The sequence below is a fragment of the Scyliorhinus canicula genome, chromosome 29 (genome assembly GCF_902713615.1).
Source record: "Scyliorhinus canicula chromosome 29, sScyCan1.1, whole genome shotgun sequence".
NCBI lineage: Eukaryota > Metazoa > Chordata > Chondrichthyes > Carcharhiniformes > Scyliorhinidae > Scyliorhinus > Scyliorhinus canicula.
The window spans coordinates 6,789,719-6,816,247 of NC_052174.1; the positions used below are offsets into that span (position 1 = coordinate 6,789,719).

At 54.7% G+C, this 26,529-nt stretch overlaps 1 protein-coding gene across 3 annotated transcripts in view; it reads right to left on the minus strand.

Moving 5' to 3' along the window:
• Positions 1-26,529, minus strand: part of LOC119958389 (cohesin subunit SA-2-like) — an 85,708-nt gene that overhangs the window by 11,975 nt on the left and 47,204 nt on the right. For all 3 annotated transcript variants that reach the window (XM_038786887.1, XM_038786885.1, XM_038786886.1), the window contains exons 26-33: positions 20,027-20,119; positions 18,018-18,186; positions 11,636-11,760; positions 9,728-9,829; positions 6,598-6,746; positions 6,278-6,406; positions 4,690-4,883; positions 2,950-3,133 (exon numbers count right to left, since the gene is read on the minus strand). In XM_038786887.1, coding sequence (XP_038642815.1) covers positions 2,950-3,133; positions 4,690-4,883; positions 6,278-6,406; positions 6,598-6,746; positions 9,728-9,829; positions 11,636-11,760; positions 18,018-18,186; positions 20,027-20,119 — 1,145 coding nt within the window. The remainder of the gene's footprint in view (positions 1-2,949; positions 3,134-4,689; positions 4,884-6,277; positions 6,407-6,597; positions 6,747-9,727; positions 9,830-11,635; positions 11,761-18,017; positions 18,187-20,026; positions 20,120-26,529) is intronic.

Here is a 26,529-nt window from a genome sequence, read left to right on the forward strand (position 1 = left end):
CCGCTTAACTGCTTAACAATAATAAATCTTTATTAGTGTCACAAGTAGGCTTACATGAACACTGCAATGAAGTTACTGTGAAAATCCCCTAGTCGCCACATTCCGGCGCCTGTTCGGGTACACAGAGGGAGAATTCAGAATGTCCAATTCACCTAACAAGCACGTCTTTCGGGACTTGTGGGAGGAAACCGGAGCACACAGAGGAAACCTACGCAGACACGGGGAGGATGTGCAGACTCCGCACAGACAGTGACCCAAGCCGGGAATCGAACCTGGGACCCCGGCGTTGTGAAGCAACAGTGCTGACCACTGTGCTACCGTGCCACCCAGTCCCGGCTTTCGGGAAAAGGCATAAAATATATATTCTTCATTGACAAAAGGAAATGATCAGAGCTTTTAGAAAATAACGATCACCAGAGGAAGTTGCAAAGCGCCTTGCGATAAAGGAAGGGGGTGAACTGGATGGGAAAATAGAAGAGAACGTTGATTCAATGGCAGAAGTGACTCATTTCAACAACACCTTTTCCACACATGCGCAGGAAGTCATGAGGAAAAATACATTATTGCCAACAGTGAAAACTGCCGTCACTTTGAGAACAGTGCACTCAAAGGGCAGCACAGTGGCGCAATGGTTAGCACTGCTGCCTCACAGCGCCGAGGTCCCAGGTTCGATCCCGGCTCTGGGTCACTGTCCATGTGGAGTTTGCACATTCTCCCCATAGAACAGTACAGCACAGAACAGGCCCTTTGGCCCTCGATGTTGTGCCGAGCAATGATCACCCTGCTCAAACCCACGTAGCGCTGCACTGTCAGAGGGTCAGTACTGAGGGAGTGCCGCACTGTCAGAGGGTCAGTACTGAGAGAGCGCTGCCCCCCCCCCCCCCCTTAACCTTACTTCCTAGGACACTACGGGCAATTTAGCATGGCCAATCCACCTAACCATGTCTGCATGGGTTTCGCCCCCACAACCCAGGGTTCAGGGTAGGTGGATTTGGCCACGCCAAATTGCCCTTTAATTGGAGAAAATGAATTTGGTACTTTAAAATTATAAAACAAAAGAACAGCGGAATCACACAATGAACAATCTAAAAAACGACTACTTAATCCATTGTCATGATGCTATTCGACAGGTCAATAGCAGAACATCACAACTTTGCTTATGGCAATGCCTTAGTTCAAGCTTTCATGACCCTCACAATGTGGCACTCCCTCAGGACTGACCCTCTGACAGTACAGCACTCCCTCAGGACTGACCCTCTGACAGTGCAGCACTCCCTCAGTACTGACCCTCTGACAGTGCAGCGCTCCCTCAGTACTGACCCTCTGACAGTTCAGCACACCCTCAGTACTGACCGACAGTGCAGCACTCCCTCAGTACTGAGCCTCTTGACAGTCCAGCACTGCCTCAGTACTGACCCTCTGACAGGGCGGCACTCCCTCAGTACTGACCCTCTGACAGTGCGGCTCCCTCAGGACTGACCCTCTAACAGTGCGGCACTCCCTCAGTCCTGACCCTCTGACAGTGCAGCACTCCCTCAGGACTGACCCTCTAACAGTGCAGCACTCCCTCAGGACTGACCCTCTGACAGTGCGGCACTCCCTCAGTCCTGACCCTCTGACAGTGCAGCACTCCCTCAGGACTGACCCTCTAACAGTGCAGCACTCCCTCAGGACTGACCCTCTGACAGTGCGGCACTCCCTCAGTACTGACCCTCTGACAGTTCAGCACACCCTCAGCACTGACCCTCTGACAGTGCAGCACTCCCTCAGTACTGACCCTCTGACAGTGCGGCTCCCTCAGCACTGACCCTCTGACAGTGCAGACCTCCCTCAGGACTGACCCTCTGACAGTGCAGCACTCCCTCAGTACTGACCCTCTGACAGTGCAGCACTCCCTCAGTACTGACCCTCTGACAGTGCGGCTCCCTCAGTACTGACCCTCTGACAGTGCAGCACTCCCTCAGTACTGACCCTCTGGCAGTGCGGCACTCCCTCAGGACTGACCCTCTGACAGTGCAGCACTCCCTCAGTACTGACCCTCTGACAGTGCGGCTCCCTCAGTACTGACCCTCTGACCGTGCAGCACTCCCTCAGTACTGACCCTCTGACAGTGCAGCATTCCCTCAGTACTGACCCTCTGACAGTGCAGCACTCCCTCAGTACTGACCCTCTGACAGTGCAGCACTCCCTCAGTACTGACCCTCTGGCAGTGCAGCACTCCCTCAGTACTGACCCAATGACAGTGCGGCGCTCCCTCAGTACTGACCCTCTGACAGCGCGGCACTCCCTCAGGACTGACCCTCTGACAGTGCGGCACTCCCTCAGTACTGACCCTCTGACAGTGCGGCACTCCCTCAGTACTGACCCTCTGACAGTGCAGCACTCCCTCAGGACTGACCCTCTGACAGTGCAGCACTCCCTCAGTACTGACCCTCTGACAGTGCAGCACTCCCTCAGTACTGAGCCTCTTGACAGTCCAGCACTGCCTCAGTAGTGACCCTCTGGCAGTGCAGCATTCCCTCAGTAATGAGCCTCGAACAGTGCAGCATTCCCTCAGTACTGAGCCTCTTGACAGTCCAGCACTGCCTCAGTAGTGACCCGCCGGCAGTGCAGCACTCCCTCAGCACCAGCCCTGGACTGTGTTCTGATAATGCGGTGTTTTGAGATTGGTTGTTCAGGACAGAATGAGGACAGTACCAGCAGCTGCAGGAATCAGGCGGTGCTGGAGGGATGCTGTAAGGCAGGAAACGTACGCTGAGGGAGCTGATTGTGTTTAATTATTCAGTGACAGGCCTCGGTGCATTGCACACGGATAACATGGGCTATCGGCACAACAAAGCTGGAATCAGTGGGGTCTGGGACCCTCGACACTGACACAATGAGACCAGCACCGCAACCAAAGGTGGCATCGCACTGCCTGTTTTCGACGCACTCGCACCCCGGGCCTACCTGTTTGTAAACTCCGAGTCGGAACCCTTCTCCGAATCCTGGTCGTCGGAGCTCTGCAGGCTGCCCGTGTCCCACTGGGGTGGTCTCAGGATGGTCGAGGTTAGCATCGGGGTCCGCAGTTTGCCGTGGATCTGCAAGCTGCCCGCACTCTGCGGCCACGATCCGTCCGAGCTCACGGCTGAAACTGGACACAAACCAGGGTCAGCGACACCCAGAGCCCCGGCAGAGAGCCTGAAAGAGGCAAGACCCTGACAAGAGCACCCCTTAAACTGCCCCCTCCCCCCAAAGGGAGCAGCCCAGCTTTCAATCTGAGGACCAGAAACCACAAAGTATAAACAACTTGAGAGGGGGTGGGGGGGAAAGAGATCAGACACGGAGAGGCAGGGTCAGACCCGGAGAGGTGGGGTCAGACCCGGAGAGGCGGGGTCAGACACAGAGAGGCGGGGTCAGACACAGAGAGGCGGGGTCAGACACAGAGAGGCGGGGTCAGACACAGAGAGGCGGGGTCAGACACAGAGAGGCGGGGTCAGACACAGAGAGGCGGGGTCAGACACAGAGAGGCGGGGTCAGACACAGAGAGGCGGGGTCAGACACAGAGGCGGGGTCAGACACAGAGAGGCGGGGTCAGACACAGAGAGGCGGGGTCAGACACAGAGAGGCGGGGTCAGACACAGAGAGGCGGGGTCAGACACAGAGAGGCGGGGTCAGACCCAGAGAGGCGGGGTCAGACACGGAGAGGCGGGGTCAGACCCGGAGAGGCGGGGTCAGACCCGGAGAGGCGGGGTCAGACCCGGAGAGGCGGGGTCAGACCCGGAGAGGCGGGGTCAGACCCGGGAGAGGCGGGGTCAGACCCGGAGAGGCGGGGTCAGACCCGGGAGAGGCGGGGTCAGACCCAGAAGAGGCGGGGTCAGACCCGGAGAGGCGGAGTCAGATCCGGAGAGGCGGGGTCAGTCCCGAGAGGGGGGGGTCAGACCCGAGAGGGGGGGTCAGACCAGGAGAGGCGGGGTCAGACCCGGAGAGGCGGGGTCAGACCCGGAGAGGCAGGGTCAGACCCGGAGAGGCAGGGTCAGACCCGGAGAGGCGGGGTCAGACCCGGAAGAGGTGGGGTCAGACCCGGAGAGGCGGAGTCAGATCCGGAGAGGCGGGGTCAGTCCCGGAGAGGCGGGGTCAGACCCGGAGAGGCGGGGTCAGACCTGGAGAGGCGGGGTCAGACCCGGAGAGGCGGGGTCAGACCCGGAGAGGCGGGGTCAGACCCGGAGAGGTGGGGTCAGACCCGGAGAGGCGGGGTCAGACCCGGAGAGGCGGGGTCAGACCCGGAGAGGCAGGGTCAGTCCCGGAGAGGCGGGGTCAGATCCGGAGAGGCGGGGTCAGATTAGCAGGGGGTGGGGTGAGATTCAGAGGGGGTGGGGTCAGATTAGCAGGGGGTGGGGTGAGATTCGGAGGAGGGGTGAGATTCAGAGGGGGGGGTGAGATTCGGAGGGGGGGGGGGTGAGATTCGGAGGGGGGGGGTGAGATTCGGAGGGGGGGGGTGAGATTCGGAGGGGGGGGGTGAGATTCGGAGGGGGGGGGTGAGATTCGGAGGGGGGTGAGATTCGGAGGGGGGGTGAGATACGGAGGGGGGGGAAGTGCGATTCGAAGGGAGTGGGGTGAGATTCGAGGGGGGCGGGTGGGGAGAAAATAAAAGCGTTCCGACCCACCACCCCTCGCCCCCCCCCCCCTCGGTGCAGTGCCCGCCATTACCTTCCAGTTTCCTCCTCTTGGCAGAGGTCGCTGGCGCTCTCTTGCTCCGCACACTGGTTGCTCTGCCGCTGATCATGGACATGGTGTCGTCTTCCCCACGGGTCAGCAGTGAGCGGCGGTATGAAGCAAGCGGCATCCAAGCTTCAATGATCGCAGTGAGGGGCGCTGGGAACGTCTTGTCCAGGTAGGTGAGGCTGCGATCAGACAAGACGGTTACCAGAGATTGGCCAGTCCTCCACACACACACACACAAACACACACAGATAATGTCTCACCCCCCCAGCACAGACCCCAAATCCCCCCCTGACCAGCACAGACCCCGAATCCCCCCCCACCACCAGCACAGACCCCGAATCCCCCCCCCCCCCACCACCAGCACAGACCCCAAATCCCCCCCCGACCAGCACAGACCCCGAATCCCCCCCACCACCAGCACAGACCCCGAATCCCCCACCACCAGCAGACCCCGAATCCCCCCCCCCACCACCAGCAGACCCCGAATCCCACCCCCCACCAGCACAGACCCCGAATCCCCCCCCACCACCAGCACAGACCCCGAATCCCCGCCCACCACCAGAAGACCCCGAATCCCCCCCCACCACCAGCAGACCCCGAATCCCACCCCCCACCAGCACAGACCCCGAATCCCCCCCCACCACCAGCACAGACCCCGAATCCCCCCCCCACCACCAGCACAGACCCCGAATCCCCCCCCCACCACCAGCACAGACCCCGAATCCCCCCCCACCAGCACAGACTCCAAACCCCCCCCCAGCACAGACCCCAAATCCCCCCCACCACTAACAGACCCTGAATCCACCCCACCACCAGCACAGACCCCGAATCCCCCCCACAGCACAGACCCCGAATCCCCCCCCACCAGCACAGACTCCAAATCCCCCCCCACCACCAGCACAGATCCCGAATCCCCCCCCACCAGCACAGACCCCGAATCCCCCCCCCACAGCACAGACCCCGAATCCCCCCCACCAGCAAAGACCCCGAATCCCCCCCCCCACCAGCACAGACCCCGAATCCCCCCCCCCACCAGCACAGACCCCGAATCCCCCCCCACCAGCACAGACCCCGAATCCCCCCCCCACCAGCACAGACCCCGAATCCCCCCCCCCACCAGCACAGACCCCGAATCCCCCCCCCCACCAGCACAGACCCCGAATCCCCCCCCCACCAGCACAGACCCCGAATCCCCCCCACCTGACCCAGAATCCCGTCCGTCGCCCCACACACACAGACCATCACACCGCGCACACACAGATGACCGCACGTGCACACAGACCATCGCCCCGCGCACACACAGACCATCGCACCGTGCACACACAGACCATCGCCCCGCGCACACACAGACCATCGCCCCGCGTGCACACACAGACCATCGCCCCGCGCACACACAGACCATCGCCCCGCGTGCACACACAGACCATCGCGCCGCGCACACACAGACCATCGCGCCGCGCACACACAGACCACCGCCCCGCGCACACACAGACCACCGCCCCGCGCACACACAGACCACCGCCCCGCGCACACACAGGCCCCGATTCCTCTCGCCTATGCTGCGCTCACTCACACTGCCTTCTTGTCCTGTCGCAACAGTTTGGTGGAGAATTCGCTGAGGACATCGAGGAATGGCAGGTTGATTGGTGCTGATGCCACTGCGCTGGGTTGATACTCCTGGAAGGCAAACTTTATCCCGTCCCTACAACCAGCAGACCAGAAACACAAGCAAGTGATTGAATACAGGCAAATAAATCAGGCCCCAAATGCACGGGTGATAAATTAAATCAAACTCCAGATGCGAGGTAAATGCTCAGAAGGTTTCCCGACACGTTTATATAACGTTTAGCCAGAATGAGCATTATCCGTTAGCCTGTGCTTGCTGGTACTCACAAATGCAGCGAGACGACGGGCTGTCTGCTCTTGATCAGGTCCAGCCCGAACGTCAGGGCAAACCGCTTGCCCAGATCCTTAATGGTGCAGAAATTATGAGAGGAGCGATTGACGGCGGAGCCATGATCCTGGAGCAGCTCATTGAACAACTGGAGATGGAGAAGACGCAGTCAGACAAAACGCACACAGGGCAAAACTCTGTGTGAGAACGGGGTTAATCTGGAATAATCAGGTGTGAGAATGGGGTTAATCTGGATTAACTCGGTGTGAGAATGGGGTTAATCTGGATTAACTCGGTGTGAGAATGCAAGACATTCTAAAGGGGGAGGGTGAACAGTCAGCTGTCATGGTGCACATAGCCACCAACGATATAGGTGAAAACGGGATGAGGTCCTACATGCTGAATGTTGGGAGTTAAGAGCTGGACTAAAATGGACCTCAAAAGTAGTAATCTTGGGATAGCTACCAGTGCCACGTGCAAATCAGAGCAGGAATGACAGGACAGACAGGATGAATGCGTGGCTCGTGAAATGGTGCAGGAGGGAGGGATTTACATATTTGGGACATTGGAACCGGTTCTGGGAGAGGAGGGACGATCGCATCATTTAAGAGGCATCTAGACACGTATATGAACGGGCGGCAACAGAGGGAAGTAGACCTTGGAAAATAGGAGACAGGTTTAGATAAATGATCTGGATCGGCGCAGGCTGGGAGGGCCGAAGGGCCTGTTCCTGTGCTGTAATTTTCTTTGAGATTGTCTTGCAGATAGGGCAAAGGAAAATCCAAAGAGCTTTTACAGATACAGAAAGGGTAAAAGGGTGACTAGGGAGAGAGGGCCTCTTAAGGATAAACAAGGTCATCTATGTGCAGATTTCTCGTCAGTATTTACTGTTGACAAAGGCACGAATGTTAGGCAAATAAAAAGTGATGTCTTGAGGAGTGTACATATTACAGTGAAGAAGGTGCTGGAGGTATTAAAGTGCATTAAGATAGATAAATCCCTGGGACCTGATGAAATGTATCCCAGGACGTTGCGGGAGGCGAGGTAGGCAAATTGCCGACCCCCCTAGCTGAGATATTTGAATCATCGACAGCCGCAGGAGAGGTGCCTGAAGATTGGAGGGTAGCAAATGTCGTGCCCTTGTTTAAGAAAGGCTGTAGGGAAAAGCCTGGGAACTACAGACCGGTTAGCCTTACTTCTGTAGTGAGTAAATTGTTAGAAGGTATTCTGAGGGACAGGATCTACAGGCATTTAGACAGGCAAGGGCTAACTAGGGAAAGTCAGCATGGCTTTGGAAGGGGAAAGTGACGTCTCATGAATTTGATTGGATTTTCTTTGAAAGGGTAACCAAGAATATAGATGGGGGCAGTGCAGTCGACGTTGTCTACGTGGACTTTAGCAAAGCCTTTGACAAGATACCGCATGGTAGTTTGTTGCAAAAGGTTAAATCTCATGGAATCCAGGGTGAGGTAGCCAATTGGATACAAATTGGCTTGGCGACCGAAGCCAAAGGATGGTTGTGGAGGGTTGTTTTTGACACTGGAGGCCTGTTACCAGCAGTGTGCCTCAGGGATCGGTGCTGGGTCCACTGTTATTTGTTGTATATTAATGATTTGGATGAGAATGTAGGAGGCATGGTTAGTAAGTTTGCAGAAGACACCAAGATTGGTGGCATAGTGGATGGTGAAGAAGGTTATAGAAGATTGCAACAGGATCTTGACCAATTGGCCAGTGGGCTGAAGAATGGCAGAGGGAGTTTAATTTGGAAAAATGTGAGGTGATGCATTTTGGTAGATCAAATCAGGGCAGGACCTACTCGGTTAATAATAATAATAATAATTGTTTATTGTCACAATTAGGCTTCAATGAAGTTACTGTGAAAATCCCCGAGTCGCCACATTCCGGCGCCTGTTCGGGAGGCTGGGACAGGAACAGTTAATGGTAGGGAGTTGGGGAGAGTTACAGAACAAAGAGATCTCGGGTTACAGGTTCATAGCTTCTTGAAGGTCGCAGGTGGACAGGGTGGTGAAGAAGGCATTCAGCATGCAAGGTTTTATTGGTCAGAATATTAAATACAGTGGTTGGACATCTTTTTGAAGTTGTACAAGACATCGGTAAGACCACTGTGTTCAGTTCTGCAATACTGTGTTCAGTTTTGGTCACCCTATAATAGGAAGGATATTGTTAAATTAGAAAGAGTGCATAAAAGATTTACGAGGATGCTACCAGGACTTGATGGTCTGAGTTATAAGGAGAGGCTGGGACTTTTTTTCCCTGGAGCGTGGAAAGCTTAGGGGTCATCTTATGGAGGCCTATAAAATAATGAGGAACATCGATAAGGAAGATAGTCAACATCTTTTCCCAAAGGTTGAGGAGTCTAGAACTAGAGGGCATAGGTTTAAGGTGAGATACAAAACAGACCAGAGGGGAAAAATTTTCACACAGAGGGTGGTGAGCATCTGGAACGGGCTGCCAGAGGCAGTGGTAGAGATGGGTACAATTTTGTCCTTTAAAAAACAGTTACATGGGCTGGGTGGGTATAGAGGGATGTGGGCCAAATGGGACCAGCTTCGTGATAGAAGCTGGGCGGCATCGACAAGCTGGGCCGAAGGGCCTGTTTCTATGCTGTAAACATCTATGACTCTATAACACGGTGTGAAAACGGGGTTAATCGGGATTAACTCAGTGTGAGAACGGTTTTAATCTGGATTAATTTGGTGTGAGAATGGGGTTAATCTGGGTTAACACATTGGGTGCGAGAATGGAGTTAATCTGGATTAACTCCGTACGTGAGAATGGGGTTAATCTGGATTAATTCTGGATGTGAGAATGGAGTTAATCGGGATTTACCGGATGTGAAAATGGGTTTAATCTGGATTAACTCTGGGTGCGAGAATGGAGTTACATAGAAATAGAAGCAGGAGGAGGCCATTCGGCCCCGCTCCGCCATTCATTATGATCCTGCCTTGCCCCCCCACCCCACTGGGATGATTCTGGATATCATAATGGGTTAAGGTGGATGAACTCTGGGTGTGAGAATGGGGTTAGGTTGGCTACTTGGTGCAGGGTTTGATGGGCCGAATGGGCTGCTGCTGTGGTGTAACACCGTGATTGTGCTGACTCACTCACCTGCTGCAAGCTGAGGAGGAGAGTCTTGGCACATTCGATTTTGTCAATGAGCCGCGCTTTCGCCAACATCTCCTTGATAATATCGCCATAGTCACCGTAATACTGCAACAAGGAGGGTACAGAGCTCAAAACCAAGTCCACTAGATCACCTGCATCCCGTCACAATATCCCCCAGAAAACATATGCTCCATTCCTCACAGCTGACTCATTCCCCCAGGTGACCAGCACCCTGTCCTCCCCCCTCATTCTTACCCATTCCCCAGGCGACCAGCACCCTGTCCTCCCCCCTCATTCTTATCCATTCCCCAGGCGACCAGCACCCTGTCCTCCCCCTCATTCTTACCCATTCCCCAGGCGACCAGCACCCTGTCCTCCCCCCTCATTCTTATCCATTCCCCAGGCGACCAGCACCCTGTCCTCCCCCCTCATTCTTACCCATTCCCCAGGCGACCAGCACCCTGTCCTCCCCTCATTCTTACCCATTCCCCAGGCGGCCGGCACCCTGTCCTCCCCCTCATTCTTACACATTCCCCAGGCGACCAGCACCCTGCCACCCCCCCTCATTCTTACCCATTCCCCAGGCGGCCAGCACCCTGTCCTCCCCCTCATTCTTACCCATTCCCCAGCCGACCAGCACCCTGCCACTCCCCCCTCATTCTTACCCATTCCCCAGGCGACCAGCACCCTGTCCTCCCCCTCATTCTTACCCATTCCCCAGGCGACCAGCACCCTGCCACCCCCCCTCATTCTTACCCATTCCCCAGGCGGCCAGCACCCTGTCCTCCCCCCTCATTCTTACCCATTCCCCAGGCGGCCAGCACCCTGTCCTCCCCCTCATTCTTACCCATTCCCCAGGTGACCAGCACCCTGTCCCCCTCATTCTCACCCATTCCCCAGGTGACCAGCACCCTGTCCTCCCCCCTCATTCTTACCCATTCCCCAGGCAACCAGCACCCTGTCCTCCCCCCCCCCCCCCCCCCATTCTTACCCATTCCCCAGGCGACCAGCATCCTCTGACCCGCTCATTCTTACCCTATACCCACCCCATCCCAGAATACTGTTCCCCGGACTGCTTGCACCCCTTATATACCCACCCTCACTTCTCTTGAGCCAGCGCAGTTCTGGGGTACACAGTACAGCGGGGCTGTGTGAGGGATACAGCACTCAGATTGAGTGAGTGGGCATGTTTGGGAGGCGCACCGGGGGGAGGTGGGCAGGGTCTGGGGTGAGGGGGTATCGATCTGGGGTGAAGTTGGGGGTGGGAGAGGGGGTGCAAGGTCGGGTAGTCTGGAGAAGTCATTGGGATGCATGCTCTCTGACCCCTGCACCCCTGTCATGACCCCGGAACACCATACTCAGCCCACATTCCCCAGACCCTCCTCTCCCTGCCTCCTCCAGAGCGTTCAATCCCCTCCTCCCCCACCCGCTCACCCTGTTCCCCTCATGCCAAGGCCTCCTGTACCTTTCTGCTCCCATCACCACCCCGTCTCTACCTGGACACTTTGAAAGTCCAAGTCGGCCGTAGTCCCAGGTGACCTGAGGCTGCTTTCCCCTTGGGAGAGAGGTGACTGGCGGGGCCTTCTCAGCCGGTACGGGAATTGAACCCGCGCTGTTGGCATCACTCTGAATCAGGAACAGGCCATCCAGCCAACTGAGCTAAACCGGACCCTGGACACTGCCTTCTCTCCCTCCAGACGGTCAACCCGGACTGTCCGGGGTTCTGCTACCACTTGGCTGGTGCGAGGTTTCTGACCAATCGGCCCGAGGGGCCATCGTGGCGTAGGGGCCAGTTTGGACAACCAGCTGCGGTAACAAAGCTCTGCGTACTTGGTGAACAATCAGTGTAACTCGCACATCTACAGCCAGTGCCGCTCAGCACTGCCCCCCGCTCCCCCTCCTCCCTCTTACCTTCATATAGTTCTTGAAGATGTCGGCGGCAGACCTCAGATCCACCATGTTGTAGATTATGAGTTTACAGAATCCAGCCAGGAAATTCCTCCTCTTGTGCAACATCTCAATCTTCAGCGACTCATCTAAGTTCAAAGACAGCAGGACATTAAGAGATAAACCCGGACGGGGAGGGCTTCCCGCAGCGTCACAGAAGACCTGGATTTGGGATGAGGGGGCGCAGGAGGCAGACCAGTTCAGGCGAGGGGGTGGCCATAATCTCCCTCCCTCCTCGAGATTGGAGAGAGTCTGTATTCAAGAAAGGGTGGACGGAATGATAACGACAGGCCAGGTGTAAGGTGGAGTGCGAGATTTCATAGAATTTACAGTGCAGAAGGAGGCCATTCGGCTTATCGAGTCTGCACCGGCTCTTGGAAAGAGCACCCTTCCCAACTGCACACCTCCACCCTATCCCCATAACCCAGTTACCCCACCCAACACTAAGGGCAATTTTGGACACTAAGGGCAATTTAGCACGGCCAATCCGCCTAACCCGCACATCGTTGGACTGAGGGAGGAAACTGGAGCACCCGGAGGAAACCCACGCAGACACGGGGAGGATGTGCAGACTCCGCACAAACAGTGACCCAAACCGGAATCGAACCTGGGACCCTGGAGCTGTGAAGCAATTGTGCAAATCACTATGCTACCGTGCTGATGGTGGCCTAGTGGTTATGCCAGTGGGCTAGTAATCCTGAGGGGTTCAAATCCCACCAAGGCTGCTGGTGCGATTCCAACCCAATTTCCGGAATTGAAAGCCAGCCCCGGCAATGATCACGAAGCCATCTCCGATTGTTGTAAAAATACATCTGGTTCACTGGTGAAGGAAATCGGCCGTCCTTACCCGGTCTGGTCTACATGCGACTCCAGATCCACAGCACTGTGGTCGTCTTGGGGCGGCAGGATTGGCACAGTGGTTAGCACTGCTGCCTCACAGCCCCAGGGACCCGGGTTCAATTCTGGCCTCGGGTGACTGTCTGTGCGGAGTCGGGACACGTTCTCCCACCGTGACTGCGTGAGTTTTACTCCGGGTGCTCCGGTTTCCTCCCACAGTCCTACGGTTTACAGGTTAGGTACAGGCTGAGGGCAGGGGGAGTGGGCCTGGGGTGGCCGAGCAAGCCACTCGGCGCAAGGGGCAATTAGGGGACAAAGGCTGGCCTTGCCCAACGACGCCCACCGCCCATGAAATAATTTTTTTAAATAGCCTCGTATACGAGGGCAATTAGGGTTGGGGGCAACACACCCATGCCCCATGAGAGAATAAATAACTTACAAGGATCGAAATCAACAGGAACTCTGAGAGGTTACTGAAGGAGAGCCAACAGGGATTTGTAAAAGACGAATCACGCTCAACTTAATCTAATTCAATTTTGGATGAAGGTCGATGAAGGGAAGGTGGTGGATGTTGTCTATGTGGATTTTAAGAAGGCCTTTGACAAAAGTACCACACAAAAGGCTGGTTAATAAAATGGCATAAGTGGGCGAGTGTCAGCTTGGATAAAGGAAATAAAATGGCTTACGGACGGAAAAAGCAAGTAGCGAGTTGTGGTAAATGGTTGTTTTTTTCAGACTGGAGCGCGGTAGACAGTGACGTTCCCCACGGGTGGGTGCTGGGATCCACCCCTTTTCGGTTGATACAGTTGAATGACTTGGACGTTGGAATGGGGAGTAAAATGAGATAATTTGCCAATGACGGCAAACTCGGGAGACGCGTCGAGCAGTGAGGACGATACCAATCGGCTGTAATAGGACACGGGGGGGGGGAAGAATGTGAGGCTATATAGAGTTAACGGCAAGCTCTGCAGAGAGCTCGGAGACAGATATCACGATCCCGGACCAGACCCCAACAGTGGCAAAGATAGTGGACAGAAACCCCAATATTTTAGTTTCATTTTGTAAGACGGTGAGGAAAGGATACTTTGCTCCAGCAGTGATTGCATGAAGAAATACGGATGTGTTATATTAAATCAAACTTTATTACCAACACAGGATTAAAATATATTTAACATCTCACAAGAAAATAGCTTACAATGACCCCCTGACACAATGCTAATCGATACAGTGACACAATAACCCTTAACTGTTACCTTTACTTCCATTCAAACAACGGAACCATCTCAGATCTCAATCCACTTTCAAATACAGTTAGCAGACCCAGGCATAACTAAGAGATGTTCTTCTAGACTGTTTTAACTAAATCCTGTCAGAACGATGCAGGAAGTCTCGCTGAAGTCTTCGGAAACTGTCTTCATGTTTTGACTTCCAGGAATCAACTGAACAATCTCTGCTTCCCGGCTAAAATGCCTGGTACTCCAGTTCCTCCCACTGGTTATGGCACCTTACCAAGCTGAAACACAATGTCTCCAACTATCTACTCCACAGGGTAACCTCTCGATCCAAACGTCAATCCACCAGCCCAATCTTTTACGATGCATTATTTGCACCTCTGGCTCCCAAAAAGGCTCGCTGTCTTGCAGATCAGGATTTTTAAAAAATGTGACTGCAGCGGCCGTACACACATGAACCCTTACTGCAGCAAATACATACAGTAGTCCCCCTTTGTAAAGCGGGTGTTGGGGTCCAAGACAGCCACCCGCGTTGTATCCGAGCCGCGGATATCCATGATGGGGGTTTTAAATTTATTTAAAAATCTATGCATGCGCTTCCCATTGTGAGTCTACGGGGGGCGGGGGGAGAGGTCAGACCCCCGTAGACTCACAATGGGAAGCGCTAGCATAGAAATCCCCATCGTGGATCCAATTAAAATTTCAGCGGCCGGCTCACTTTGATCCGGAGAGGGAAGCTGCTCTCACTGAAATAATCAGCCGGCCGCTGAAATTGACACTGCCGGCTGCTCTCTCCCTCCAATCCAACTTTTAAGTTTTAATGTTTCTGATTGGAGGGAGAGAGCAGCCGGCAGTGTCAATTTCTTTTTTTTCCCTCCGGCTTGCCCCCTCTCCCCCACACCCTCCGACTCGCCCCCTCCCCCCCCCCCAACACCCTCCGGCTCGCCCCCTCTCCCCCACACCCTCCGGCTCGCCCCCTCTCCCCCCACATCCTCCGCTCGCCCCCTCCCCACACCCTCCGGCTCGCCCCTCCTCCCCCCACATCCTCCAACTAGACCCCTCTCCCCCCCACACCCTCCGACTCGCCCCCTCTCCCCCCACACCCTCCGGCTCGCCCCCTCTCCCTCCCAACAACCCTCCGGCTCGCCCCCTCTCCCCCCACACCCTCCGGCTCGCCCCCTCTCCCCCCAACACCCTCCGGCTCGCCCCCTCTCTCCCACACCCTCCGGCTTGCCCCCTCTCCCCCCAACACCCTCCGGCTCGCCCCCTCTCCCCCACACCCTCCGGCTCGCCCCCTCTCCCCCCACATCCTCCAACTAGACCCCTCTCCCCCACACCCTCCGGCTCGCCCCCTCTCCCCCCACATCCTCCAACTAGACCCCTCTCCCCCCCACACCCTCCGGTTCGCCCCCTCTCCCCCCACACCCTCCGGTTCGCCCCCTCTCCCCCCACACCCTCCGGCTCGCTCCCTCTCCCCCACACCCTCCTGCTCTCCCCCACAGCGTCCAGCTCGCCCCCTCTCCCCCCACACCTTCCGGCTCGCTCCCTCTCCCCCTCTCCCCCACACCCTCCTGCTCTCCTCCACAGCGTCCAGCTCGCCCCCTGTCCCCCCACACCCTCCAGCTCGCCCCCTCCCCACACCCTCCGGCTCCCCCCTCCCCCCCCCTCTCCTTCCCCCGTCCCCCAACACCCGCAGGGCCCCCCTCTCTCCCCCAACACCCGCAGGGCCCTCCTCTCTCCCCCAACACCCGCAGGTCCACCCTCTCTCCCCCACACCCCCGGGGGGGGTCTCCCCCACACCCAGAGGGGGTCTCCCCACACCCACAGGGGGGTCTCCCCCACACCCGCTCCCCCCCAACACCCGCCCCCCCACCTCTCCCCCCCCAACACCCGCAGGGCCCCCCTCTCTCCCGCAACACCCGCAGGGCCCCCCTCTCTCCCCCCCACACCCACAGGGGGGTCTCCCCCACACCCACAGGGGGGTCTCCCCCACACCCCCCCCCCTCCTCTCCCCCCCAACACCCCGCCCCCCTCCTCTCCCCCCCCCAACACCCGCCCCCTCCTCTCCCCCCCAACACCCGCCCCCCTCCTCTCCCCCCCCAACACCCGCCCCCCTCCTCTCCCCCTCCACACCCGCCCCCTCCTCTCCCCCCCCCCCAACACCCGCCCCCCTCCTCTCCTCCCCCCCAGCACCCGCAGGGCCCCCCTCTCTCTCCCCCAACACCCGCAGGTCCACCCTCTCTCCCCCACACCCACAGGGGGGTCGCCCCCACACCCACAGGGGGGTCTCCCCCCACACCCGCCCCCCTCCTCCCCCCCAACACCCGCCCCCCTCTTCTCCCCCCCAACACCCGCCCCTCTCCTCCCCCCCCCAACACCCGCCCCCCTCTTCTCCCCCCCAACACCCGCCCCCCTCCTCTCCTCCAACACCCGCCCCCCTCCTCTCCCCCAACACCCGCCCCCTCTTCTCCCCCCCAAAACCCGCCCCCCTCTTCTCCCCCCCAACACCCGCCCCCCTCTTCTCCCCCCCAACACCCGCCCCCCTCTTCTCCCCCCCCAACACCCGCCCCCCTCCTCTCCCCCCCAACACCCGCCCCCCTCCTCTCCCCCCAACACCCGCCCCCCTCCTCTCCCCCCCCCAACACCCGCCCCCCTCCTCTCCCCCCCCAACACCCGCCCCCCTCCTCTCCCCCCCCAACACCCGCCCCCCTCCTCTCCCCCCCCAACACCCGCCCCCCTCGGCAGTGTCAATTTCAGCGGCCGGCTGATTGTTTCAGTGAGAGCAGCTTCCCTCTCTGGATCAAAGTGAGCCGGCCGCTGAAATTGACACTGCCGGCTGCTCTCTCCCTCCAATCCAACTTTTAAGTTTTAATGTTTCTGATTGGAGGGAGAGAGCAGCCGGCAGTGTCAATTTCAGCGGCCGGCTCACTTTGATCCAGAGAGGGAAGCTGCTCTCACTGAAATAATCAGCCGGCCGCTGAAATTGACACAACTGACAGTTGGGGTCCATAAGCCCCCCCGCGGTATATCGCGAACCGCGGTATTGCGGAGCGCGGTATAACGGGGGACTACTGTATCATACAATATCTCCAAAATTCCTACATTCTTCACACAGAGGATCTGGGGGTCCATGTGCATATATGGCTGACATATCAAAGAACAGTACATCACAGGAACAGGCCGTTTGGCCCTCCAAACCTGCGCCGATCATGACGCCTGTCTAAACTAAAACCTTCTGCACTTCTGGAGTCCGTATCCCTCTATTCCCATTCTATTCCTGTATTTGTCAAGGTGCCCCTTAAACGTCAGTATCGTACCTGCTTCCAGCACCTACTCCGGCAGCGCGTTCCAGGCACCCACTACCCTCTGTGTAAAAATAAACTTCCCTCGCCTTCAACCTATGCCCTCTAGTAATTGACTCTTCCACCCTGGGAAAAAGTCTCTGGCTATCCACTCTGTCGATGCCCCTCATAATTTTGTAGACTTCTATCAGGTCGCCCCTCAATCTCTGTTGTTCTAGTGAGAAACCGAGTTTATCCAACCTCTCCTCATAGCTAACACCTTCCAGACCAGGCAACATCCTGGTGAACCTCCTCTGCACCCTCTCCAAAGCCTCCACATTCTTCTGGTAGTGTGGCGACCAGAATTGTACACAATATTCCAAATGTGGCCTAAGTAAGATTCCGTACAGCTGCAGCATGACTTGCCAATCTTTTTCACTCAATGCCCTGACCAATGAAGGCAAGCACGCTGTAAACCTTCTTGACCACCTTCTCCACCTGCGTTGCCACTTTCAGTGACCTGTAAACCTGTGCACCCAGATTTCTCTGCCTATCAAACCTCTGTCATTTACTGTATACTTCCCACCTGTATTAGATCTTCCAAAAAGTATTACCTCACGTATGTCCGGATTAAACTAGGTTTGCCATCTCTCCGCCCAAGTCTCCAACCGATCTATATCCTCTGACAATCCTCATCACTATCCGCAACTCCACCAACCTTTGTGTCGTCTGCAAACTTACTAATCGGATCGGTTACATTTTCCTGCAAATCATTTATTGGTTGGACCCCAACTAGAGTGCGGTGTCTAGTTCCAGGAAGGAGGTGAATGTCCTCGTCTGGGTTCCAGGGATAAGCGACAAGGTTAGTTTGGAAAAGCTGGGAGCAAAGGAGGTTGAGGGGCGATTTAACCGAGGTGTACAAGATTAGGATATGTTTCAACAAGGTAGGTAAAACGTCGCCGGGTGAAAGACAGCTGGAGGAAAGTCTCTCCTTACCATCTCCGTCTTCCTCTGGTTCGACGAACACATGGTCCATGACAAAGCTCAACAGCTCAGACACCAGCGGAAGGTCAGCGGTGAAGACCAGGGGCTGCAACTCCTCGCGGCCATCCTTTGTCAACTGAGCGCTGAAAATCACCAGCAGGTCGCACAGCAGGACGAAGGACTGCAGCAGGAATGAAACAAGAGCGATCAGCAGGTTACCACACAGCGCCAAGCCATCGCGCTACACCCGGAGAATGAGACAGAGAGGGCAGCACGGTGGCGCAGTGGATTAGCACTGCTGCCTCACGGCGCCGATGTCCCAGGTGCGATTCCTGCTCTGGGTCACTGTCCGTGCGGAGTTTGCACATTCTCCCCATGTTTGCGTGGGTTTCGCCCCCACAACCCAAAGACGTGCAGGGTAGGTGGATTGGCCGCGCTCAATTGCCCCTTAATTGGAAAAAAAATGAATTGGGCACTCAATTTATTTTAAAAGATGAGAATGAGACGGAGCTACTAATCCCAGTGGGCAGTCTCTCAGCACGCAAAGCCATTGTACACACAGAGATACAGCGCAACTCAACACCACTTCATCAGATCCTCAGACTGATGCTCGTTGTCCCATACTTGGTGAGCAATCATTCTCAGACTGTGTTGGGAGTCTCCTAATGGCATCTGTTTCCTTCCTCTCCGCTGCCGTGTCTCGAGGAACAGACCCACAGATGCGAGCGTTCCAGTCTGCGCTGACTTCTTCGATTGGGGCGGGGGCGGTCAACAGGGCAGCTGATGGTCACTTTTATAAAATAATTATTAAGTTACGGGATGCGGGTGTCGCCGGTTAGACCCAGCATTTATTGCCCATTTCTAGTTACCCATTGGAAGGTGGTGGTGAGCCGCCTTCTTAAACCGCTGCAGTCCTTGAGCTGTAAGTACACCCACTGTGCAGTTAGGGAAGGAGATCCAGGATGTTGCCCCAGCAACAGTGAAAGAACGACCGATATATTTCCCAGTCGGGATGGTGAGTGACTTGGAGGGGAACCTTCAGGTGGTGGGGTTCCCAGGTATCTGCTGCTCTTGTCCTTCTAAGAACAAAGAACAGTACAGCACAGGAACAGGCCCTTCGGCCCTCCAAGCCCGCGCCGACCATGCTGCCCGTCTAAACTAAAATCCTCTACACTTCTGGGGTCCGTATCCCTCTATTCCCATCCTATTCATGTATTTATCAAGATGCCCCTTAAATGTCACTATCGTCCCTGCTTCCATCACCTCCTCCGGCAGCGAGTTCCAGGCACCCACTACCCTCTGTGTAAAAAAACCTGCCTCGTATATCTCCTCTAAACCTTGCCCCTCGCACCTTAAACCTATGCCCCCTAGTAATTGACCCCTCTCCCCTGGGGAAAAGTTTCTGACTATCCACTCTGTCCATGCCCCTCATAATTTTGTAGACCTCTATCAGGTCGCCCCTCAACCTCCGTCATTCCAGTGAGAACAAACAGAGTTTATTCAACCTCAGGTTGGGTGGATTGGCCATGAAAAATTGTCCAAAATTCTATGATTAACCTAGGACAAAAGATCGGCGCAACATCGTGGGCCGAAGGGCCTGTTCTGTGCTGTATTTCTCTATCAACCTCTCCTCATAGCTAATGCCCACCATACCAGGCAGCATCCTGGTAAACCTCTTCTGCACCCTCTCTAAAGCCTCCACATCCTTCTGGTACTGTGGCGACCAGAATTGAACACTATACTCCCAGTGTGGCCTAAATAAGGTTCTATAGAGCTGCAACATGACTTGCCAATTTTTATACTCAATGCCCCGGCCCATGAAGGCAAGCATGTTGTATGCCACTGTTCGTTGGTGGTGGAGAGGTTTGAACGTTTGTAGAAGGGGTGCCAATCAAGCGGGACTGCTTTGTCCTGGGTGGTCACTGGGGCGCCAGTCAGCAGAAGCAGAGGGCAGGTCTGAGGGGGGAATGAGAATCTGTCATCCAACCATCTCCCAGCGTACTCCGCCCGAGCTCACTCACCTGTTCCCTCACTCTGGTGCTTGCGTTCGACAGGCTGTGCTGACACACCGCGAAGACCGTTTTCCGTTGCTTCCTCAGTCTGATGAGCTGTTCCTGCGGGCGGCAACAAAGTGCACGTCAAGTGACGACAACAAGCCAATCTCTACCCCCAGTCTCGTTCCTCCTCTCCTTAACCAGCTTGCAAGACAGACCCCCAACGCCGACAGTCAGTGCGCTGTGCAGCAGGGGAAACAAACAATCTCACAGGTGAGGGTCTGGTCGACGATGTCACCTGGCTGCATTTGGGAAGCAGTCCGACAGACGTGCTCAGGTGGCAGAGGTTTTGAGGAGTTCCTGGATCGTAAACAGTATGCGGTAAACCAAAATGCGCCTTCCCTGCTAGGTGAGGAGTGGAGGAATTTCAGATATGCATTGGAGAGGGCAGCACAGTGGCACAGTGGGTTAGCACTGCGGCCTCACGGCGCCGAGGTCCCAGTTTCGATCCCGACTCTGGGTCACTGTCCGTGTGGATTTTGCACATTCTCCCCGCGTTTGCGTGGGTTTTGTCCCCACAACCCAAAAACGGGCAAGCGAGGTGGATTGGCCACGCTCAATTGCCCCTTAATTGGAAAAAATGAATTGGGTACTCTAAATTTTTTTAAAAAGATATGCATTGTATGTATTTGATGCAGCAAGGGTTGCAATCCTGGGTTAGTGTGCACCAGTTGCAATCACCTTTTTATTTTAAAGTCCTGGTTTAAAAACCAGAAACTTGAGTTCAAGAGGGGCAATTAAAGCATCGTAAACATGAGATCATCATTCATTCCAACCATGTATATTATTTGCCTGAAGTTGCGTTAATGAAATTTTGTCTATATAAAGAAGATTCCCTGGGGAGTAGGTAAGGAGACATAATAAGATGTAGTAGTTATTAGGGCTGAAGCAGTCAGGTGTTGAGTTTCAGTTCAGTTTAGATCGGAGATGTGATCAGACCAGCAGCTTTTTTTCAAATGCTAGGATGTTAAACAGTAGCTTTCACAGGCAAGAATCTGCAGGCTGTTTCCTGAAGGATCTATCTCTCTCTCTCTCAAAGACATCTCTATACAGCAAATATTGCTAGGCTGGCTAACTATATTTAAAAGTGGGTTTTGACCAGAGATGGGTTTTGCCTGATTGGAAAGGAAGAAGCTAGCAGTTATGAATTAAAGTGTTCCATTTTATTGTTAAGCATTGTTTAACTGGTAACTGCAAGCTACTTCTTGATGTTAGTTATTAATACGGTATTAGTAACAACGTTTGTTTTAGTACACCATGTCCCTATTTGACCGTGTAGTCACTCCTGGAGCGAAATATCCTTTCATCAGTCTCACAAATTAAAAATATTGGGGTTTCTGGTCCGGTATCCCAGCAACTGTTGGGGTCTGGTCTGGGATCGTAATAGCGAAAACTAATGGGGGAGGAAAATACGATGATTGGCAGAAAGAAATGATGAAGCAATTTAATCGATTAACGAAGGTTACCACGCCTTTTTGCCTTCATATTTGACTGCTGCACCGGCAGGTGTGATTCACAGACACCCAGATTCCTCTGAATTCAAACACATGGCAAAAACAAAATTCTGCTTTTCTGACCAGTGGATAACTTCACACACATTGGGCTGGATTCTCTGTTTTTGGGACTATGTCCCCACGCCGTTGTAAAAACTGTGGACTTTCACGCCAGAAAAACTGGTGTAAAAGGGCCACGTATTTCTCGCCCTGCAGGGGGCTAGCAGGGGCCCAGCGTAAAACTAGCAGCTTTTGCTGCAGGTACGGACCCCTCCAGCGGCCACGCCGTGCTCCATGGCGAGCTCAAGACCGCGGAGCTGGACATTGAAAATAGACCACGCGATTGGCCGCTCGCCCAAACATTGCTCGACCGCATATAATGCCCTCCCCCTGCCCTCCGATCGGCCTGCAAGCGCCACTCTAGTTTCCCGACCATCAGGACCGTGAGTGGGCCTCCAGCAATGGCTCCAGGTAGGTGCTGTGCGGCCTTTCAGGCCCCGCAGAATCGGGGAACCGGCACCGGTCCCGATTCCGTGCGGAGAAATAGATTCTCCGCCCCAGGCGCCGGCCGCGATTTTGCCTTCGGGGTGTGGAGAATCCAGCCCATTGTATTCCACCTGCCATCTTCCTGCCCACTCACGCGAGCAGCTGCCGACATCCATAGAATCCCGACAATGCAGGAGGTCAATCAGCCCCTTCAGTCTGCCCTGACCCTCCGAAAGAGCGCCCTACCTAGCCCCCCACCCCATAATTCCATCTAACCTGCACATCTTTGGACACTTAAGGGGCAATTTTTAGCACAACCAATCCACCTAATCTGCACATACTTGGACTGTGGGAGGAAACCGGAGCACCCGGAGGAATCCCACACACACACACACACACACGGGGAGAACGGCAGACTGCTCTGTGCACTGTTGCTTCACAGCTCCATGGATGAGGGTTCAATTCCCAGCTTGGGTCACTGTCTGCGCAGAGTCTGCACGTTCTCCCCGTGCCTGCGCGGCCTTCCTCCGCATGCTCCTGTTTTTTCCCCCACAGTCCAAAGGTGGGCGGGCTAGGTGGATTGGCCACGATAAATTGCCCTGTAATGTCCAACGGTTAGGTGGGGTTACTGGGATAGGGTGGAGATGGGAGCTTAAGTAGGGTGTTCATTCAAAGGCCGGTGTAGACCCGATCGGCAAAATGGCCTCTTTCTGCACTGTAAATTCTATGAATTAAGAAGGCACATGGTATGTTGGCCGTCATTGCAAAAGGATTTGAGTTCAGAAGTAGAGATGTCTTACTGCATGTGCCTTCTATACAGGGCCTTGGTGAGGCCACACCTGGAGTATTGCGCACGGTTTTGGTCTCCCTAACTAAGAAAGGATGGGCAGCACGGTGGTGCAGTGGTTAGCCTTGTTGCCTCACGGCGCCGAGGTCCCAGGTTCGATCCCGGCTCTGGGTCACTGTCCGTGTGGAGTTTGCACATTCTCCCCATGTTTATAGAACATAGAACAGTACAGCACAGAACAGGCCCTTCGGCCCTCGATGTTGTGCCGAGCCATGATCACCCTACTCAAACCCACGTATCCACCCCATACCCGTAACCCCAACAACCCCCCCCCCCCCCCCCCCCCCCCCCCCCCCCCCCTTAACCTTACTTTTTAGGACACTACGGGCAATTTAGCATGGCCAATCCACCTAACCCGCACATCTTTGGACTGTGGGAGGAAACCTGAGCACCCGGAGGAGACCTACGCACACACGGGGAGGACGTGCAGACTCCGCACAGACAGTGACCCAGCCGGAAATCGAACCTGGGACCCTGGAGCTGTGAAGCATTTATGCTAACCACCATGCTACCGTGGGTTTCGCCCCTACAACCCAAAGATGTGCAGGCTAGGTGGATTGGCCACGCTAAATTGGCCCTTAACTGGAAAAAAATGAATTGGGTACTCTAAATTTATTATTAAAAAACGAAGAAAGGATAGATTTGCCACAAGAGGGAGTACAGCAGAGGTTCACCAGGCTGAGACCGGGGTTGGGGGCAATACGATGAGAAGAGATTGGTTCAACAGGGCCTTTCTTCACTCGAGTTCAGAAGGACGAGAGGAGATCTGATTGAAACGTCAAAAATTCTAAACAGGGCTGGACAGACTAGACGCAGGGAGTATATTTTCCCTGGTTGGGGAATCTAGAACCAGGGCGCACACTCTCAGGATACTGGGGTAGACCATTTAGGACTGAGATGAGGAAACACTCCATCGCAAAGGGTGGTGAACCTGTACAACTCCCTCCCACAGAAGGCTAGGAGGGCAAGTCACAATGTATTCAGGAAAGAGATAACCTTACAAATGTGAGGTTATCCATTTTGGTAGGAATAAGAGCAAAAGGGATTATTATTTAAATGGTAAAATATTAAAACATGCTGCTGTGCAGAGAGACCTGGGTGTGCTAGTGCACGAGTCGCAAAAAGTTGGTTTACAGGTGCAACAGGTGATTAAGAAGGTAAATGGAATTTTGTCCTTCATTGCTAGAGGGATGGAGTTTAAGACTAGGGAGGTTATGTTGCAATTGTATAAGGTGTTAGTGAGGCCACACCTGGAGTATTGTGTTCAGTTTTGGTCTCCTTCCCTGAGAAAGGACATACTGGCACCGGAGGGTGTGCAGAGGAGATTCACTAGGTTAATCCCAGAGCTGAAGGGGTTGGATTATGAGGAGAGGTTGAGTAGACTGGGACTGTACTCTTTGGAATTTAGAAGGATGAGGGGGGATCTTATAGAAACATATAAAATTATGAAGGGCATAGATAGGATAGATGCGGGCAGGTTATTTCCACTGGCGGGTGAAAGCAGAACTAGGGGACATAGCCTCAAAATAAGGGGAAGTAGATTTAGGACTGAGTTTAGGAGGAACTTCTTCACCCAAAGGGTTGTGAATCTATGGAATTCCTTGCCCAGTGAAGCATAGAACATAGAACAGTACAGCACAGAACAGGCCCTTTGGCCCTCAATGTTGTGCCGAGCCATGATCACCCTACTCAAACCCACGTATCTACCCTATACCCGTAACCCAACAACCCCCCCCTTAACCTTACTTTAATTAGGACACTACGGGCAATTTAGCATGGCCAATCCACCTAACCCGCACATCATTGGACTGTGGGAGGAAACCGGAGCACCCGGAGGAAACCCACGCACACAGGGGGAGGACGTGCAGACTCCACACAGACAGTGACCCAGCCGGGAATCGAACCTGGGACCCTGGAGCTGTGAAGCATTTATGCTAACCACCATGCTACCCTGCTGCCCCGTAGAGGGCAGTAGAGGCTCCTTCAGTAAATGTTTTTAAGGTAAAGATAGATAGTTTTTTGAAGAATAAAGGGATTAAGGGTTAAGGTGTTCGGGCCGGAAAGTGGAGCTGAGTCCACAAAAGATCAGCCATGGTCTCATTGAATGGCGGAGCAGGCTCGAGGGGCCAGATGGCCTACTCCTGCTCCTAGTTCTTATAAGCTTTTTAAAATTTTAATGGCATGAAGGGACATGGGGAGGAAGTGAGAATATCATATTGAATGGTGGGGCAGCCTCTCAGGGCCAAATAGCCTACGGCTACTCTTAGTTTCTATCTGTGATCCTTTTATTGGTTCAAAGTCCTGCTGACAGTCCCAGTTATTCCACTCACCAGGACTCCCTGCACCAGCCCGGTTGACATGGAAACTGTGGCAATGGAACTTTCCCAGGCCCACGCCTTCAGCCACACACTTACCCTCATCCGATTATCCCAATGCCAAATGCCACATGGGTAAGCTCACAATCTGACCTTCTGATTTTTAACTTGGAACCTAACTACTCAAATTCTCGCAGTGAAACATCATTCCTCATTCTATTAACGCGAGAAGAATGTCACTAATGGAATGGAGCACTTCGCCAATTCAGATGCCCAACAAAGAACGAAGCACACCCAGGACAGGTACAACACGGGGTTAGATACAGAGTAAAGCTCCCTCCACACTGACCCCATCAAACACTCCCAGGACAGGTACAGCACAGGGTTAGATACAGAGTAAAGCTCCCTCTACACTGTCCCCATCAAACACCCAGGACAGGTACAGCACGGGGTTAGATACAGAGTAAAGCTCCCTCTACACTGTCCCCATCAAACACTCCCAGGACAGGTACAGCACGGGGTTAGATACAGAGTAAAGTTCCCTCTACTCTGTCCCCATCAAACACTTCCAGGACAGGTACAGCACGGGGTTAGATACAGAGTAAAGCTCCCTCTACACTGTCCCCATCAAACACTCCCAGGACAGGTACAGCACGGGGTTAGATACAGAGTAAAGCTCCCTCTACACTGTCCCCATCAAACACTCCCAGGACAGGTACAGCACGGGGTTAGATACAGAGTAAAGCTCCCTCTACACTGTCCCCATCAAACACTCCCAGGACAGGTACAGCACGGGGTTAGATATAGAGTAAAGCTCCCTCTACACTGTCCTCATCAAATACTCCCAGGGCAGGTACAGCACGGGGTTAGATACAGAGTAAAGCTCCCTCTACACTTTCCCCATCAAACACTCCCAGGACAGGTACAGCACGGGGTTAGATACAGAGTAAAGCTCCCTCTACATTGTCCCCATCAAACGCTCCAAGGATAGGTACTGCATGGGTTAGATACAGAGTAAAGCTCCCTCTACACTGTCTCCATCAAACACTCCCAGGACAGGTACAGCACGGGGTTAGATACAGAGTAAAGCTCCTTCCACACTGTCCCCATCAAACACTCCCAGGACAGGTACAGCACAGGGTTACATACAGAGTAAAGCTCCTTCCACACTGTCCCCATCAAACACTCCCAGGACAGGTACAGCACGGGGTTAGATACAGAGTATAGCTCCTTCCACACTGTCCCCATCAAACACTCCCAGGACAGGTACAGCACGGGGTTAGATACAGAGTAAAGCTCCCTCTACACTGTCCCCAGCAAACACTCCCA